Raw genomic sequence first — 19,112 nt, forward strand, 5'->3', positions numbered from 1 at the left:
GGCTCTGTGAGAGGATTCTCATAGGGCAGTGGAGGAAACCCAATCAGTGGCTCAGTCAGGCTTGTATCTACCCCAGAAGGCAGATTCTGCCGCAGAGGATTCTGGGAGTGGGTATAAGTTTGAAGGGAACGCATGACGCAGCGTCTTTGGCGGGAAGCAGAGTCCCAGGAGGGAGAGTACGGCTGTCTCTCCTCCTATCAGAGGAAGCGGGTGTCCCGGGTGGAGGCATGGGAATCCAAAGAGTGTGAAGCTGAGCTGCAGAGAGGATCCGATGTTCCGAGAACCAGCGTAGAGAGAGAGAGAGGGGTCTAGTTCCAGGAAAGCCTACAAAGGTTGTGAGTACTGAGGACTGCCCCTGGGGGTCTGCCTAGTGTCAGAGGGGACCGCTCCGGAGAAGGTTCTAGGGACCCTGGAGTCAGCTAGCTGTTAAAGGGGGTGCCTGGTCAGAGGACCCTGAAGTAGTAGAGGGGGTACCTAGGTAGAGGACCCTGAAGTGTTAAAGGGGGCACCTGTAGTTTGGGCCCTGAAGAGTCAGTGCACAGTGTGGAGTGTACAAAGTTAAGAGTTGCAGCAGCACAAGTTTCTACACAGAGCTACCTCAGCCAGTGCAGGGCTGGAGGTAGCTGTTTAATGACTTTTGAGCTAAAGCAGTGTCAGGAGTCAAGTGTTATACAGTCCTGGATCTTCTGAGTTAAAATCAAGGTTCAAGCACAGTTTCAGTACTGCAGTATCTTTAGGCGTTAGGAAGCGTTGGTCGGCATTCAGCTGGCGTCAAGGCAGCGCCAACAGGCATTTTTCTTCAAGTGTCCCAAAGTGTACCTAGTTGAGTCAGAGGAGTATCCCACTCATTCCCTTCTCCCATCCCCTAAATACAATAAAACAGAACAAAACAAAGATGCCGGAATGGTCATTGTCTCAGTTCTCACACCTGAGTTTCACCCTATGGCTTAGGCTAAAGCTAAATTGTAATGTGCCCACCAACTGCCTTTATGTGCTCAGCAATAGGCTCATTGTTAGCAGTTAGATTGGTCATTTGAAGGGCAATCAGCAGGGCTCTGAACTGCCTGCCAATGGCCTCATTTCAATGGCAGTGTGAACGTAGCCTGAAATAAATAAATACACCAACCATATCACCAATGTACCAATGAGTCAGCACTTTAGCAGGGGGCAAGAAACCAAAATCCACACCCTGCCCGTAAGATATCCTTTACTTTGATATCTGTTCACACGCGTTTTAATCTGTATCTGGTTCCTAATGATATTTGTTTTTAATATTTAGGTGGCCATAAGGTTTTAATGGCAAGTAATAAATAACAGGACTGGCATTGGTGACCTATAAAAAGGGCAGATTTCTATTGGCTGTGTATAAAAGGGTACAATGTTATTCTGTAATGTGTATGTCAGCGCTAGGAGGGTATTGTAATTAATGTGTGGGCATGCCTACTAGGGAAGAAATAATAGGAAATTATTTATGAATTTGTTATTTATTTGTTACAGGTACTTGTATAGCGCCGTCAGGTTACGCAGTGCGTTACATATACAGTGCATGTAGAAAGTATTCACAGCCCTTCACTTTTTCCACATTTTGTTACAGCCTTTTTACCTTTTTCCAAAATGGAATAAATTCATTATTTTCCTAAAAATTCTACAAACAATACCCAATAATGACACAGTATAAGAAGTTTGTTTAAAATCTTTCCATATTTAAAAAAAAAAAAAAATGAAAAAAAAAAAAATCACATAAGTATTCATAGCCTTTGCTCAATACTTTGGTAAAGTGCCTTTGGCACCAATTACAGCCTCAAGTCTTTTTGAGTATGATGCTACAAGCTTGGCAGTTTCTCCCATTCATCTTTGCAGGACCTCTCAAGCTCCATCGGGTTGGATGGGAAGTGTCGGTGCACAGCAATTTTCAGATCTCTCCAGAGATGTTCAGTTGTAATTCAAGTCTGGGCTCTGGCTGGGCAACTCAAGGACAATCTCAGAGTTGTCCTGTAGCCATTCCTTTGTGTTCTTGGCTGTGTGCTTAGGGTCGTTGTCCTGTTGGAAGATGAACCTTCACCCCAATCTGAGGTCCAGAGTGCTTTGGAGCAGGTTTTCATCAAGGATGTCTCTGTACATTGCTACAATCATCTTTCCCTCGATCCTGACTAGTCTCCCAGTTCCTGCCACTAAAAAACATCACCACAGCATGATGCTGCCTCCACCATGCTTCACTGTAATCCCTACTGTGGTATTGGCCAGGTGATGAGCGGTGCCTGGTTTCCTCCAGACATGGCACTTGCTATTCAGGCCAAAGAGTTGAATCTTTGTTACATGCGACCAGGGAATTTTGTTTCTCATGGTCTGAGAGTCCTTCAGGTGCCTTTTTGGCAAACTCCAGGCGGGCTGTCATGTGCCTTTTACTGAGGGGTGGCTTCCTTCTGGCCACTCTACCATACAGGCCTGATTGGTGGAGTGCTGCAGATAAGGTTGTTCTTCTGGAATGTTCTTCTCTCTCCACAGAGAAATGCTGGAGCTCTGTCAGAGTGACCATCGGGTTCTTGGTTACCTCTTTGACTAAGGTCCTTCTCCCCTGATCGCTCAGTTTCACAGGGTGGCCTGCTCTAGAAAGAGTCCTGGTGGTTCCAAACTTCTTCCTTTTACGGGTGATGGAGGCCACTGTGCTCATTGGGACCTTCAATGCTGCAGAAATTTTTCTGTACCCTTCCCCAGATCTGTGCCTTCATACAATCCTGTCTCGGATGTCTACAGACAATTTCTCCATGGCTTGGTTTGTGCTCTGACATGCACTGTTAACTGTGGGACCTTATATAGACAGGTGTGTGCCTTTCCAAATCATGTCCAATCAACTGAATTTACCACAGGTGAACTCCAAGTTGTAGAAACATCTCAAGGATGGTCAGTGGAAACAGGATGCACCTGAGCTCCATTTTGGGTGTCATGGCAAAGGGTGTGAATACTTATGTACATGGGATTTTTTTATTTTTAATAAATTTGCAAAGATTTCAAACAAACTTCTTTTACATTGTTTGTAGAATTTTGATAAAAATAATGAATTTAATCCATTTTGGAATAACTAGGCTGTAACGTAACAAAATGTGAAAAAAGTGCAGCACCGGATCGCACAGTGGTTCACACTTGTGCGATCCGATCCTGTGCAAACTGTAAGATCGCACTGCGATATGCGATCAAACTGGGGGTGTCGTTAACATTTAATTGACACCCCCTGCGTATCGCATATGGCAGTGTGAACTGCCAGATGTGCGGATGCGATGCGGGAACAGGCTGCATATTCGCAGCGTTGCCGCATCGCAGAAGTGTGAACCGAGCCTAAATCGCAGGGTTTCCCGCATCGCACCAATGTGATCGGGTTCTTAATTTTGATATCAATCACACTGTTCTGTTCCTCTCTGTATTTACCCAACACCCCCTCCCCTTCCAACTCCCAGTGCCTGAAAGCATGTCAGATTGTCAATATGTTGTAGTGAATAGAGCCTGATTAACTGACATTAGTTATTCTTCAGGGTTTGGAGGAGCAGGCTCTATGAAGGTGCAGCCTTGTCTCCCTATGATAGGGCTACAGGACACGTTCTCCTTTAAGCACATGTATTTTTATTAGGGCAACAGAGACAGGACAGGCCTGCAGAAACCTCCACCTCCTCTTCTGCATAACATAGATGGGCTGAGTTCTGTAGCCCTCACAGTGATCTGGAAACAATGTAACTGATAACAGTGCAACACAGGCAGAGAGAACAGGGAGTTGTCGGCTAACAAGATTTCTGGCAGGATCAACAGGTAATGTTTGCACACATTGAAGAAATATAACAAAATACTTTCAATAATATATTAAAACAAAAGGGAACCTAATAGAAGTTCATTGTTTAGCTGGGAAAACACACATAGTTTTTTTTTTTTTCCTTCAGTCACCAGGCTGAACAAAAAAAAAGAACAGATTTCCCCATCCTCCAATGTCAGAATACACTGATCAGTGCTACAGCTGATTGGCTGCAGTGGCTGATTGAATGAAATTTTTCTAGCAGTCCTGTTCATCAGAAGTTGATCTACCAATTGTCTTCTGTTGAACAGGGAGGGCCACACACAGATTAAAATTTGGCAAGTCCGTGCTGAACCGACCATATTTTGATCCGCACGTACCCAATTATTGAAATTACATACGCTTTAGGTAGGAGTGACAATCAAGATATTTCTCCAGCACAAGATTCTTTTAAGGAATATAAAGCTATACAGTGATAGTATGTGTCATTGTTGTTGTCAGGTGTCCATCCTGTTCAGTGACCGCGGCATTCCGGATGGATTCAGGTTCATGAATGGATATGGATCTCACACCTTCAAGCTCGTGAATGCACAAGGGGAGGCTGTGTACTGCAAGTTCCACTACAAGGTGAGGGTGACATTATGGAAAATAATGAATAGTGGCCCATGGTAGTGTGTTAGCTTTGGGTATCACCAGCATCCCACATCTGTTTCATCCACAGCTAATGCTTAGAAGGTTCTCAGTGTTTAGGACTCTGTAGTAATCAACATAAACTTTGTAGCAGGCACTATAAGGTGCCCTGTTCCTACCTTGTCAAAACTCCACTGTCCTGAGCCTTCTACAGCTCCCAGAATAGGATAAACAAATACTGACTTTCTATGAGTTGATATGCATATAGGCACCCAATGATTGCTACCCAATGGCCTCCCAATGATGGCTACCCAATGGCCTCCCAATGATGGCTACCCAATGGCCTCCCAATGATGCCTACCCAATTGCCTCCCAATGATGCCTACCCAATGGCCTCCCAATGATGGCTACCCAATGGCCTCCCAATGATACCTACCCAATGGCCTCCCAATGATGCCTACCCAATGGCCTCCCAATGATGGCTACCCAATGGCCTCCCAATGATGGCTACCCAACGGCCTCCCAATGATGGCTACCCATTGGCCTCCCAATGATGGCTACCCAATGGTCTCCCAATGATGGCTACCCAATGGCCTCCCTATAATGGCTACCCAATAGCCTCTCAAAGATGACTACCCAATGGTCTCCCAATGATGGCTACCCAATGGCCTCTCAATGATGGCTACCCAATGGCCTCCCAATGATGGCTACCCAATGATGGCTACCCAATTGCCTCCCAATGATGGCTACCCAATGGCTCCCCAATGATGGCTACCCAATGGCCTCATAATGATAGCTACCCAGTGGCCTCCCAATAATGGCTACTCAATGGTCTCCCAATGATGGCTACTCAATGGCCTTACACAGATGACTACCCGAAGTCCTCCCAATGATGACTACCCAAAGTCCTCCCAATGATGACTACCCAGTGGCCTCCCAATGACAGCTACTGAATGCCCTCCCAATGATGGCTATCCAGTGACCTCCCAATGATGGCTACCCAGTGACCTCCCAATAATGGCTACCCAATGTTCACCCAATGATGACTACCTAGTGATGGTGCTAGTCTTGATTCATGGTCTTGATTTGTGGCTGAATCTGTAGATCAGGCTGGTGACATACCTTTAGGAGAATACCTTTAGAATAGGAGTGTCAGAGTTGGTTTTATCTCAGCACTATCAACGCTACAGTGGTAATTATATGGCTGTGATGACAGCTGCCACCCACTAATGTATTTAATGAGAATATTTTGAATTTTTATGCAGACTGACCAAGGTATCAAGAACCTGACAGTGGAAAAAGCAAACGAGTTGGTGGTGAAGGACCCCGATTATGCCACCCGAGACCTCTTCCAGGCTATTGCCAAGAAGAACTTCCCATCCTGGACAATGTACATCCAGGTCATGACCTTTGAGCAAGCAGAGAAATGTCATTTTAATCCCTTTGACTTGACCAAGGTAAGTGAACCTAATTCTTTTGACCCTTACTCTAATAAAGGTTGTACATTTTACCCTTTTATACAGTAATTTACAGAGTATGTAGAATCCTAACCATCAGTTCTTGGGAGGGTAGGGGTCATATAAAGGATAATTGCAGCACTTATGGGTACTGATATGCAGCACTGATGAGCACTGATAGGTGGCACCGATGGGAGGCACTTATGAGCAATGATGGGTGGCACTGATGGGCCGTACTTATGGCCACTGATGGGTGGCACTGATGGGCAGGCACAGATGGACACTTATAAGGCAGTACTGATTGACCTTACTTATGGGCACAGACTGGTGTCACTGATGAGCATAGACTGGTGTCACTGATGGGTACAGAGTGGCATCACTGTTGGGCACTTTTGGGGCTGCATTGTAATTACCTTTACATGTATTCCCTGTGAGGAGATGCTGCTTATCAGCTCTCTTCACCTAAAACTCTGTCAGTGTGAGAGAGGAAAAGCCGATAAACGGCAGATTCCTTGTTTACATGTGATCGACTGTGATTGGACACTGCTGATCACATGGGAAAAGAGGTGTGGCTGGAACGCTTTGCTGAATTCGAGATCGCGCCGTGTCCTAGGAACATGGCGTGTGCGCAATCGCCACGCTGCGTGCGGCTTAAACAGGCAACGTTATATGAAGTCATCTCAGAACGAGAGTCGCACCGCTCCACCATCATTTGACGGCGGACGGGTAGCGAGCGGTTAAACTGCCAAAGGATTTGTATTTCTGTCTATCCAGTCCTACCATTTACACATCTGTACCACACAGCATAAGGTAGGAGACTTAAACTTTCTCTGCTGTGGTTAGAGTAGAATTCCAGACATTCCCTCACATCCAGTATTGTCTATCAAATAGATATAAAGTTGAAAGATGTCTTCCAAACAACCATAAAAACACACCAACAACAGTAGAAAGACCCTTTCTCACTGTATCGACCCCCCCTGGTTGCAGTTGGGTTTAAAGAAGGATACAATTTTAACCACTTAAGCCACGGAGGATTTGGCTACTCAAAGACCAGGGCCTATTTTGCGATTCGGCACTGCGTAACTGACAATTGCGCGGTCGTGCGACGCTGTACCCAAACAAAATTGACGTCCTTTTTTTCCCACAAACAGAGCTTTCTTTTGGTGGTATTTGATCACCTGTGCGATTTTTACTTTTTGGGCTATAAACAAAGAAAGAGGGACAATTTTGAAAAAAATAACAATATTTTTCACATTTTTTTATATGAAATTCCCCCCCAAAAAATGTAAAAATCTAAATTTTTTAACCTTTTTTGGCCAATTTGTTTTCTGCTACATATTTTTGGTAAAAAAAAATCGCAATAAGCGTATTTTGATTGGTTTGCGCAAAAGTTATTTCGTTTACTAACTACGGGAAAGATTTATTTATTTTTATTATTTATTTCAGGTTCTTATATAGCGCTGTAAATTTACACAGCGCTTTACATGTACATTGCACATTCACATCAGTCCCTGCCCTCAAGGAGCTTACAATCTAAGGTCCCTAACTCACATACATACAGTACATAGTAGGGCTAATTTTATACAGGATCCAATTAACCTACCAGCATGTCTTTGGAGTGTGGGAGGAAACCCACACAGGCACAGGGAGAACATGCAAACTCCAGGCAGGTGGTGTCGTGGTTGGGATTTGAACCAGCGACCCTCTTGCTGCTAGGTGAAAGTGCTAACCACTGCACCACTGTGCCGCCCCATTTATGTCATTTTTTATTGTTTTTTTTTTAAACTAGTACTGGCGGCGATCTGCGTTTTTTTTTTTTGCGGGACTGCGACAAATACGTCGGACAGATCGGACGTTTGACTGACATTTTTGATACTTTTGGGGGTACCAGTGACATTACTACAGTAATCAGTGCTATACATATGCACTGTTACTGTAAAAATGACACTGGCAGGGAAGGGGTTAACTTTATTAGTGATCAGTGGGTTAAATGTATCCCTAGGGGCGTGATTCTAACTGTGGGGGGCGTGGCTTGTGATGTAACCACAGAGACATACGATCCTACATAGCAGGATCGTGTAGTCTCTGCAGTTACACCAGGGATAATGACAGGCGGCTTTGTTTACATCAGCCGCCTGCCTTTCTCCCTCTCCAGCGGGAGATCGTGAGTGGCCGGCGGACATTGGAGCCGCCAGTCACTCGCGCGGGGATGTCAGGGAACGAGCGGAGGCGGGAGCGCGCCTCCGGCGGCGCGCGCTCGCTCGCCCCCTAGAGGCTCCTGGGTGAGCGACGTAGCCCTACGTCGGTTTGCCCAGGAGAGCCAGACTGCTGCAGTAAATAGTCGTGCGGCGGTCGGCAAGTGGTTAAAGTTTACCTAAAGGCAAAAGTTTTTTTTTTAGTTTTGGATAGAGTGCAGAGGGACTAGAACGCTTGTCAGTTTTTATTGCTGTCTGTGCTCCTGCTAAGAAGATTCATCCTCTCTATTTGTCCTCTTTACCATTATCCTTAAAAGTGAAAGTGAAGAAAATCCCACATTTTGGGTTGTCCCCAGAAAAGTAATAGAGGATAAATCTTCCAATAGGGACACTAGTTCCATAGTTGCCAACATTCGAAAAAAATTTCCAGGAACGCTTTGCAACACAGCTATCAATTACTTACCACACCCACTTCACTGAAGCTCCGCCCACTCCGCATAATTAATCTCCGCCTACTTATCATCAGATTATAGGGTGTACTCAATAAAGAGAGAATTACAGGAAATTAAATTCTCCCATTCAGCTGCACTACTTCTGCCTAAGGCCCCTTTCACACTTGCCGATTCGTCGATCCGCCAATCCCGTGCTGAGTAGGCGGATGGCAGCTCTTTCTCCGCGCTGTGTGCAGAGACAGAGCTGTCAGGTTCCTGCTCTTCTCTACGTGGGAATCGGATGAGAACAGACCGCTTGTCCGTTCTCATCCAATCCCATCTGATCCGCCAGACGGATGGAAAATAGGGTTTCCATCCGTCCGGATTTTTACGGACAGGATCGGATTTGACGTCATGATTGAAAGAACTGAAATCAAATGAATGAAAGAGTCTGTCCTGGAACAGTCAGTCTGGGGAAGAAAGGGCTAGGTGATGCTGGATGTCCTCCAGGCAGGAAATGAGGTGCACTTTATCTGACTTGCTACAGCTTTTCATGCTCACTGTTAGGTCCCTTTCACACACTCCGTCCATCGGACGGACTCCCTGAGCAGGAGGATGACAGCTGTGTCTCCGTGCTGTGTGCGGAGACACAGCTGTCAGTTCCCCATACATCTCTATGGGGGAAATCGGATGGGAACGGACCGCCTGTCCGTTTTCATCCGATCCCATCCAATCCGATCCGCCAGACGGATGAAAAATAGGGTTTCCATCCGTCCGGATTTTTACGGACAGGATCGGATGGGATGTCAGCGGACATGTCTCCGCTGACATCTGATGCCCCATAGAGATGCATGGGGCATCCGTTCAGATCCACCTAAAAAACTGACAGGTGGATCTGATCGTTCCGCCTGTGTGAAAGGGGCCTAAAGTTTAAAATTCTCATCACAATTCCCTGCAATTCTAAAGTGTCCAATGTGCTCAGGTGTGACCATACAAAAAATATAATATGTAAGTATAAATAAAGTGCAAGGTGTAAATAAGTACCATAAAACCTAATTATACTATCTATACTGTCTATACTATCTGGTATAATTAGGTTTTATTATACTTATTAACACCTTGCACTTTATTTATATTTACATATTAATTTTTTTGTATGGTCACACCTGAGCACATTTCACACTTTATTCACATGTCATGTTACCAGATATTTTTACACATAAGATTGTTGCTTTCATCCTACCTACCTTTATGTCTGTGAATGTGTCTTTACTCTCCAGGGGTGACGGTCCTTCTCTGCTGTGGCGGCCGGCATTGCCGAGAAAGAGTGCCTTTGGTTCAAAAATGGCGCCAGGCGGCGCCATTATGTAACTGCACATGCGCCCGGCTGAGCTTGTACAAGCTTTCCTGAGCCTGGCAGGCATCGGAACAGTGTATGCGCAGTTACGATGTTGGCCCGAACAAATTTTTTTTCATGGGCACCGGCTGCTCATAATGGGCATTTACGGGCAGCCCGATTAAAGGAAAAACAAATATATAGTGCAGCGCCTGATAATAATAACTAATACACATATGCACAAAAATGATATGAAAAAGATATAAGACAACAGTCCTACAAAAGATCATACATAATTGTGACTAATGTGCACATATTTAGTGAAACATAACAGTCCTGGTAATAAACAGTCTCTGAATCTGATGAGAAGGAGAAGTGATGACAGGAGGCCACTCCCACAATAGAGCAATAATCCACCACCATGAAGAAACAACCGGGGTACTCTTACTCTTACCAGGCGAAGTGGACCCTCAAATTAATGAAAGGTCAATCGGGCAAGGAATGAGTATCTGGTGTCAGATCTGCAAGTTTTCGGTCACTAAACTCCTTTAGCTCATAAACCGAAATGGATATAAACTTATCGGTTGTAAACATCCCCAACTCCTCCACAAGTACCTTATAAAGAAACAAGGGGGGTCCGATAGTGTAATACATTCAAATTTAAGGTTTTATTAATAAACAATGGACAGGTACTCACATAGCGTTTGTTTGAAAAACAGCATAGAAATTCCAAAATGGCCATGGCAGAAGCGTGCTAACGTGCGTCATATGGCTGACGCGTTTCGTCATCATAGATGTTGTCAAAGACGTGACTAACATCCGTAAGCAGGCCTATAAATACAGCAATGACAGTTAATCATGCCCGATTAAAGGGCTGGGACAATGTAAAATACCTGGGACAGGCTCCTTTTTGCCGGCACTGTCCCGGCAAAAACAGGACAGTTGGCAAGTATGTAGTTCTGGTGACCTTGGGGTCCCCAAGGAGTTCCCTTAATTTGCAGGGATTTCATTTCACTTCTTGTTTAGCTATGGAAGTTGACGAAAATCTCTGCAATGGGACACAGATGGCGAAAAAAAAATCTAACACGGGTTATAACCCTCTTTTGCTCTATCCAAAATGAAATAAAAAAGTTTTGCCTATAGTTCTACTTTAATGTAGACCAAAAATAGCTAATGTAGAGAGCCAAAGTCATTTTAATGTTTTATCTTAAGCACTATGCAGTTTTATCAGAAGTGACATCCAGATGAACTCATTATTCTATATTAACAGGTCTGGTCTCACTCTGAGTACCCGCTGATCCGTGTTGGAAAGTTTGTGCTGAACCGAAACCCAGATAACTACTTTGCTGAAGTGGAGCAGATTGCCTTTGATCCAAGCAACATGCCCCCCGGCATTGAGCCGAGCCCGGATAAAATGCTGCAGGTCAGTGAAATGTAAAACCTTCGAAATGTTCATTGAGCTGAGCTCTCAAGTACTGGTACAATATATAGTTATGTCTTATCGCCATCTTGTGGCAAAATTGTATATGACTTCAGGAAAACTGCTTACTATATTATCAAAGCGTATTTCAAGGCAAAGTACTATTATTTTTACAATACAGGATTTTTACAGACCCAACAGTTTGCATAGCGCATTAAAAAAATACATTTAGTACACTTCTGCAATGCATAAACATTTCACAATGTGTGCCAGTTTGAGTGTGTTCCAGTGCCTACCAGTTCTTTAGCACCCAAAGCAAAAAAATACCTATTTGTGCCACCTCCATGAGCGATAAACGACTTCAGCAGCATAGGCTGCAAGTCCTGCCCTTTCTCCAACCCCATCCTCCTACTGAAGCACCCAGGGTGGCTGCCCTTTCTTTCAGAGGAAGACTCGCCTAACAGAAGAGGCATTAGCACAGGGGACACATCATACAGAATGTAAGTTATGTCCTTTGTGCTGATTTTTAGTGCTTTTTTTTATTATGGCTGCATTTAGGCTTTAAATATGTAATGAGCAAATATGGCTGCACCCATACATATGATATGACTACTGAATAAGAACAGAAAGATCTATAAAACATTAAAGCGGAACTTCAACCAAAAGTGGAAGTTCTGCATTTCTTCCTCTCTCCCCCCTCTCCTCTTCAACTTTTGGATCATTTTTTTTTTGTTTTTTTTTGGGGGGGGGGGGGGGGGAATAGGTACTTGGTTTTGATGGGTACCACTTCTGCCTGGATCACATGAGTTATCTGAGCAGAAGTGCACCCCCCCTCCTCTGCCTGCAGCCGCTTGGGTCACGTCAGAGGTCCCAGAAGGCTGCGGGACCATTCACACAATGCAGCGCGGCTCATGCATGCATAGTGGGAAACCGGCTGTGAAGCCACAAGGAGTCACAGCCAACATCCCACGGCTAGCATGGCGGTACTGAGGACCCAAAAACCAGTGAAGACCCGGCCGATGTGCACTGGATCCCTGAACAGGTAAGTGTCCTTTATTTAAAAATCATCAGCCACAGTATTTGTAGCTGATAGCTTTTAGTTTTTTTTGGGGAAGGGAAGAACCACTTTAAAGTGTTACTAAAATATATATATATATATTTTCTTCGTAAGTACTGCTTACATGTTCTGTGCAACAATATCACACAGAAAGGTCCCTTTGCTTCTCTTCTGCTGCCACTGTCAGCTTCTTCAACAGCACAATTGTTATCATTAACACTGTGCTGATCACAGTACATTTTTACAGACTCTGTTCCCTGGGAGTGAGTTGAGTACTGTCTGTGCTAATATTTTTTGCACTAACAGGTAAATTATTAGAAGAAGCTTTTGGGATCATACCCTCTTCCCCTTAGTCAAAGAAGTACAAAATGACTGAGAAAGAATTGTACTTGTGGCCTCATAGCAACCCCATCAGGGTCAAATGTAACATGAAAAGCAAAAGCTGAATTATGTAGGGACTATGGGGCATCACAAACAGTTCTAATTTCAGGGGTTTTGTTAATGTGACCCTTTGTCAAAGCCTAACCATTGCAAATTTTAGAAAAACATAGACTTTTTAGACACACCTATATAAAATCCAAAAAGTTTATTAAAAACAAAACAAATTTCACATCAATTATAAAAACCATATAAAATCAGACCAAACCATATTCTAGCACCAACTAAAGTCAGCTGGCAACCCAGGGCCCTGTGGTGATAGCCAACACAGTTGAAATTGGTCAGCATCAATGATACAAACTTGACATGTTTCGCAATATTTCGCTTCTTCAGGAGCTCATTAAATTATTCTAGATGGATAAAGAGAACAACAATAAGTACATTTAATAGTATATATAAACAGTTTTTTAATAATAAACAAATAAATTAAAAATAGAGATACTGTGTTCGAGGGCCAAAGCTGGAATAACAGCATGCAACAAGGTCAAGGGCAGATGTAGGGGCACACACATTACCAGCACCATAGTATAGTAAAGTGTCCCTCCTACACAAGCAGATGGAACTGTGAACAAAAGATAAAGGAAGCGAGACACACCACCTCAAAGAAAGAGAAGGGTAGGTTATATTTTTACCACCCTAAAACGTCTCTATTGATAAGAAACAGGAGTAGGCTTTTTTTCTCAGAAAATAGGTGCAGGACTCAACCAAGACCCCCTCCCCCCAAATCCCCATCCCCCCGACACACCGACACATACACCCTCCAAACTGCATCAAACAGTGGGTATGGTCAAATTTCAATAACAGTGGTAGGGTCTTAAAAGGGGCATTAAATACCAGGAATGCAGTACAGAGTTCAGAGTTTGGTGGGGTTAGACACAGAGTGCAGAGTTCAGGGGTGCTCTATGTGCAGAGTTCAGGAGCACGCTACACACAGAGTGCAGAGTCCAGGTGTGCGCTACACACAGAGTGCAGAGTCCAGGAGTGCGCTACACACAGAGTGCAGAGTCCAGGAGTGCGCTACACACAGAGTGCAGAGTCCAGGAGTGAGCTACACACAGAGTGCAGAGTCCAGGAGTGCGCTACACACAGAGTGCAGAGTCCAGGAGTGCGCTACACACAGAGTGCAGAGTCCAGGAGTGCGCTACACACAGAGTGCAGAGTCCAGGAGCGCGCTACACACAGAGTGCAGAGTCCAGGAGTGTGCTACACACAGAGTGCAGAGTCCAGGAGCACGCTACACACAGAGTGCAGAGTCCAGGAGCGCGCTACACAAAGAGTGCAGAGTCCAGGAGCGCGCTACACACAGAGTGCAGAGTTCAGGAGCGCGCTACACACAGAGTGCAGAGTTCAGGAGCACGCTACACACAGAGTGCAGAGTTCAGGAGCACGCTACACACAGAGTGCAGAGTTCAGGAGCACGCTACAGACAGAGTGCAGAGTTCAGGGGAGCGCTACACACAGAGTGCAGAGTTCAGGAGCGCGCTACACACAGAGTGCAGAGTCCAGGAGCATGCTACACACAGAGTGCAGAGTTCAGGAGCGCGCTACACACAGAGTGCAGAGTTCAGGAGCGCGCTACACACAGAGTGCAGAGTTCAGGAGCGCGCTACACACAGAGTGCAGAGTTCAGGAGCGCGCTACACACAGAGTGCAGAGTTCAGGAGCACGCTACAGACAGAGTGCAGAGTTCACAAGTGCGCTACAGACAGAGTGCAGAGTTCACAAGTGCGCTACACACAGAGTGCAGAGTTAAGGAGCGCGCTACACACAGAGTGCAGAGCTCAGCCTTCTTCCACAGCTGCTTAACTCTGCATCCCCCATCCACATCTCACTTTCACCCCTCTTCTTCTCTAGTACCTCTTTGCACATTGTGGGTGGCTCTGCCTCTCTCATTTGCATTGAGATCATCCAGTAGGAGTTCCAGCTGAAAAAAAGCCCTGGGGGTAGGCATAAGTAGCTCTTCCTCAAAATAGCACCAACGTATGTTGGAGTGGCTCAATCAAATTGACTTACATGACAACAATATTGTGCCATATATAAAAAAAAAATATATGAAAAAAACAGTGTGAGATGTATACTGCATACAAGGGACCTAGTACAGAGGGTATACATCAGCCCATTAAGGCTGTGCTAGCCCTTTAATTGTCATAACTGATGACGTAGAGCTGCTCACCTCAAAAGATATACTCATAAAAAAGGATAGCTGGGGATAAAGTGTTGATTGAATTATATGACTGTGAGTAGTCAAAGTAAAACCTATTCAGCTAGAGGAGTGTCACTTGTTACAGTAGAATAGTTCCCAAATAGCTTTCATAAAGTGTGAGGATCTGCAACGTAAAGAGTCAACAAGTAACCAAAAAGGCATCTTAGCTGTTCATGACATGTACTGTATGCAGTAAAACTAGCACTGAATTAGAAGCAGAGAAATAAATAGCCAAAGCAGAGCCAAGCAAGACAGTCCACATACCCTGGTCGCCATGGGTCGCCACAAGCCAGCCCTCCACATGTAGATAAAGGTGGTGCCTGACGCTATACAAGGTCCACATCTGCGCCTTATATGTGCGTCTCGGTCGGGGCATCCACGCCATCTGGTAATGGCGTCTCCCAACCCGGCCGATCTGATCTGGTTGGGTCAGCTATTCAATTACACCTGTCTGATTTTATATGGTTTTTAAAATTTATGTGAAATTTGTTTTGTCTTGAATAAACTTTTTGGATTTTATATATGTGTCCCTAAAAAGTTCACGTTTTTCTAGAATTTTCATAGTCTATTTAATAGGATGTGGCACCATCTTTCTGTGCACCCACGGTACCACCCTGTGTTGGTGTAACCTCTATTGAAAGCCTAAACATTATTTTATGGTTCACAGGGCCGTCTCTTCTCCTACCCGGACACACACAGGTACCGCTTGGGGCCAAATTATTTGCATATTCCAGTGAACAGTCCTCGGTCAGCCAATGCCTGTCACTACCAGAGGGACGGTCCGATGTGCATGTTCGCTCATCCAAGTAAGAGCACTTTGTCTGTGTGAGAGTAGATCGTGTGTGATTATTTTATCGATATTAAAACAAAGTGGAAACATAAAAACAAAGAGGGGGCTGGGGGACTTTTAAACGGATACGGTCATCAGACCAATAATCAGATGATAAATAGGGAAAACAATTTTATTAAAAACCAGACATACATATCCAGTGAAAGAATACTGTATACAGAAACACAAAGATGTTGCAAGTAGCATGTAACAACAACGCTGATTGGCCCAACATGTTTCGCAAAAGATCGCTTCTTCAGGGGCATTAACAAGGGTGTGACCACACCAATGCTACTAGAAATTTAAAGAAACAAAAAAAAGGATGAATAATAATAATACAGTGATTCATCCTTTTTTTTGTTTCTTTAAATTTCTAGTAGCATTGGTGTCCACCGGGTCCACCGGGTACACGCGCAGGGGGGTCCGTGACCAAGCGGGAGTGCTCATTTGGCGGCGCACGCGATCCCCAGAGCCTCACAGGCTAGTGACGTAGACCTACGTCGCTTTGCCTGTGAGGGGCTGACTGCCGCAGTAAATATACTCTGGGCAGTCGGCAAGTGATTAAGGACGTTGAAAAGCTTCAGCTATTCAGAATGAGGCAATTAAGGCCTCTATAAGTTATCCAGAGGATGACTACTGATTGCTGCCTCCTGAGGCTTTTTGCGTTAAGGAGAGCAGTAAGCCGAGAGACTTCTGAAGGTGAGGTGGTGTTGACTTTTTCTGTGTGAAAGGAAAACAAATGGACTATTGGTTTTCTGCTGTATGACCAGCAGTGTCTGCCCAGCAGTAGGTTGGGACAGACTTCATAGGTAGGTTCCTGTGTTGTGAAGGTAGACGCCCCAAGTGGCCAGGGTTTATTTTATGTTTGTTTGATTTATGCTGTTTGGATGCTTGCACTTGTTTCCAGCAAATTGGAAGAATAAACCATAGACCGTTGTTTTCAACCACTCCTCGGCTGTCTCTCTGTGTAGCGAACCCACCCAAGGGGTCACCCACACCCGCTACCGAGCAAACCCCTTACAGCACATAGAGCTTTCTTTTGGTGGTATTGGGCACCACTAGACTTTTTTTTTTTTTTTTGAGATAAACAAAAAAAAGACAGAAAATTTTGAAAAAAAACAAATATTCTTTGCTTTTCTGTAATAAACATCTAATTAAAAAAAATATCAAATTTCCTTTTAGGAAAATTTTAGGTCAAAATGTATTCTGCTACATGTCTTTGGTAAATAAAATGCCATTAAGTGTATATTATTTGGTTTGCTCAAAAATTATAGTGTCTGGTATAGATATTGGAATTTTTATTTTTTTAAGCTAGTAATGGCGGCGATTAGCGACTTAGAGTGGGACTGTGATATTGTGGCGGACAATCTGACACTTATGCCCCATACACACGTGCAGATTATCTGCAGACTTTTGTCTGTAGACTTACCTTTTCTATGTAGTGCAAGGGCCTGCCGGATTGCATACAAATTGAAAGTGTTTAGATTTGATCTCATATTATATGGTTTTGGTAAGTCTGCAGACAAAAGTCTGCAGATAATCTGCACGTGTGTATGGGGCATAACTGACACTGGCTGGGGGTACGCTAATGAGAAACTGACACTGACATCAATAATGGCACTAATACAGTGATCAGTACTAATACTATACACTGTCACTGTACTAATGACAGTGGCTGGGAAGGAGTTAACATCTAGGGGCGATCAAGGGGGTTAAATGTGTGCCTAACAATGTGTGTATTATGTGGTGCTTTTACTAAGTGTTCTTGCTGTTTTTTTTCCCTTACTTTGCAGGTAATACAAAAACAGCAAGATCACCCATCAGTGTTTACAACAACACAGAGCTCCCTTCTGTGAATGACTGAGTTGATCAGCGGGTCCAGGCAATCAATCATTGGCCAGGACCCGCTGATCGGCTTGTGCTGTAACAAATTACAGCACAGCCAGGGCTAGGCGCGTGTGCGCCCCCCACCCAGAAGTGCTGATCACTTATCAGATATGTGATCCAGCGCAGAGCGGTCATCCTGCAGCAGTATATCTGCAAGCAGTTAAGAAGACAAAGAGGGGAAATTTACTAAAACTGGAGCATGCAAAATCTACTGCAGCTCTGCATAGAAACTAATCAGCTTAATTGAAAAAGCTGAAATTAGAAGCTGATTGGCTACTATGCACAACTGCACCCGTTTCTGAGTGCTCCAGTTTTAGTTAATCAACCCCGAAGCGTATACACCATCTGAACGATGTTCTTTGACAGTAAGAATGAGCTCCGCTCTGTCCATATCCTAACTGTATCTATAGCCAATACTTTTTCCAGAGTGGAAGAAGAAAATAACGTTAAACCAATTGCTGACCGAAAAACGTAAATATACTATGTGGTTTGCAAGTGGTTAATGGCGATTATGACTGAAGATATCAGCCATCCCCGGTATTGTTTTTTACAGCCATCGGCTGGCTTTCTCATGAAACCGGTCCAAGTGGCTTTTCGAAGCGGCGGGAGGGATCGTCTTCCACCTTTCGCCGGTGTTTCTTGGACTTACCGTTTCCGCAGGTTCGCCCAAGAAACAAACCGGCGGTGTGGCCGGCTGCTCCCATAGGCGATCAAAGAGTTAACACTCTTTGATCAACTCTATGGCCTTGGAGGACCGGAGTGACGGCATGACGTCACTTCCTGTCCAGGCTGGAAGTAAATAAAAATATATGTTTTTTAAAGCAAAAAAAGGATCTGTCATCCTTATTTCTATTACAAGTGATGTTTATGTTCCTTGTAAAAGGAATACAAAGTGATCACAAAAAATTGTAAAGGGACAGTGCAAGAATAAAAAATAAAAAATGAAATAAAAAATATTAATAAAAAACTGTAAAGTGCCCCCATTCCTCTGTGCTTGAGAGTAGAAGCGAACGCATACATAAGCCGTGCAGGCATATGTAAACGGTATTCGAACCACACATGTGAGGTATGAACATTAGAGCGAGAACAATCATTCTAGTGCTAGAAAGCCCCTGTAACTGCAAACAGGTAAACTGTAAAGGTGTTTAAAGCATTACCAATGGAGATTTTTAGGTACTGTAGTTAGTCGCCATTCCACGTGCGTGTGCAATTTTAAAGCATGACAGGTTAGGTATCTATTTGCTCGCAAAACCGCTATGCAAATATCGTGTGACATAAAAAATTGCAACGCTTGCCATTTTATTCCCGAGGGAATTACAATGTTTGGGGGTTATAAGTAATTTTCTAGAATAAAATACTGATTTAAACTTGTAAACAAAAGGTGCCGGAAAAACTCTGGTCTTCAAGTGGTTAAACCCCTGGCAGAGTTTTTTTTTTTTTTTTTTCTGTGT

At 44.2% G+C, this 19,112-nt stretch overlaps 1 protein-coding gene across 2 annotated transcripts in view; it reads left to right on the forward strand.

Moving 5' to 3' along the window:
- The window catches only part of LOC309565267 (catalase-like), a 96,551-nt gene that overhangs the window by 64,488 nt on the left and 12,951 nt on the right, over positions 1 to 19,112 (forward strand). For both annotated transcript variants that reach the window (XM_082270154.1, XM_082270153.1), the window contains 4 exons: positions 4,280 to 4,405; positions 5,674 to 5,865; positions 11,098 to 11,250; positions 15,613 to 15,751. In XM_082270154.1, the coding sequence (XP_082126280.1) occupies positions 4,280 to 4,405; positions 5,674 to 5,865; positions 11,098 to 11,250; positions 15,613 to 15,751 (610 nt within the window). The remainder of the gene's footprint in view (positions 1 to 4,279; positions 4,406 to 5,673; positions 5,866 to 11,097; positions 11,251 to 15,612; positions 15,752 to 19,112) is intronic.

This window comes from Pelophylax lessonae (assembly GCF_965119305.1).
Source record: "Pelophylax lessonae genome assembly, chromosome: 10".
NCBI classification, from domain to species: Eukaryota; Metazoa; Chordata; class Amphibia; order Anura; family Ranidae; genus Pelophylax; species Pelophylax lessonae.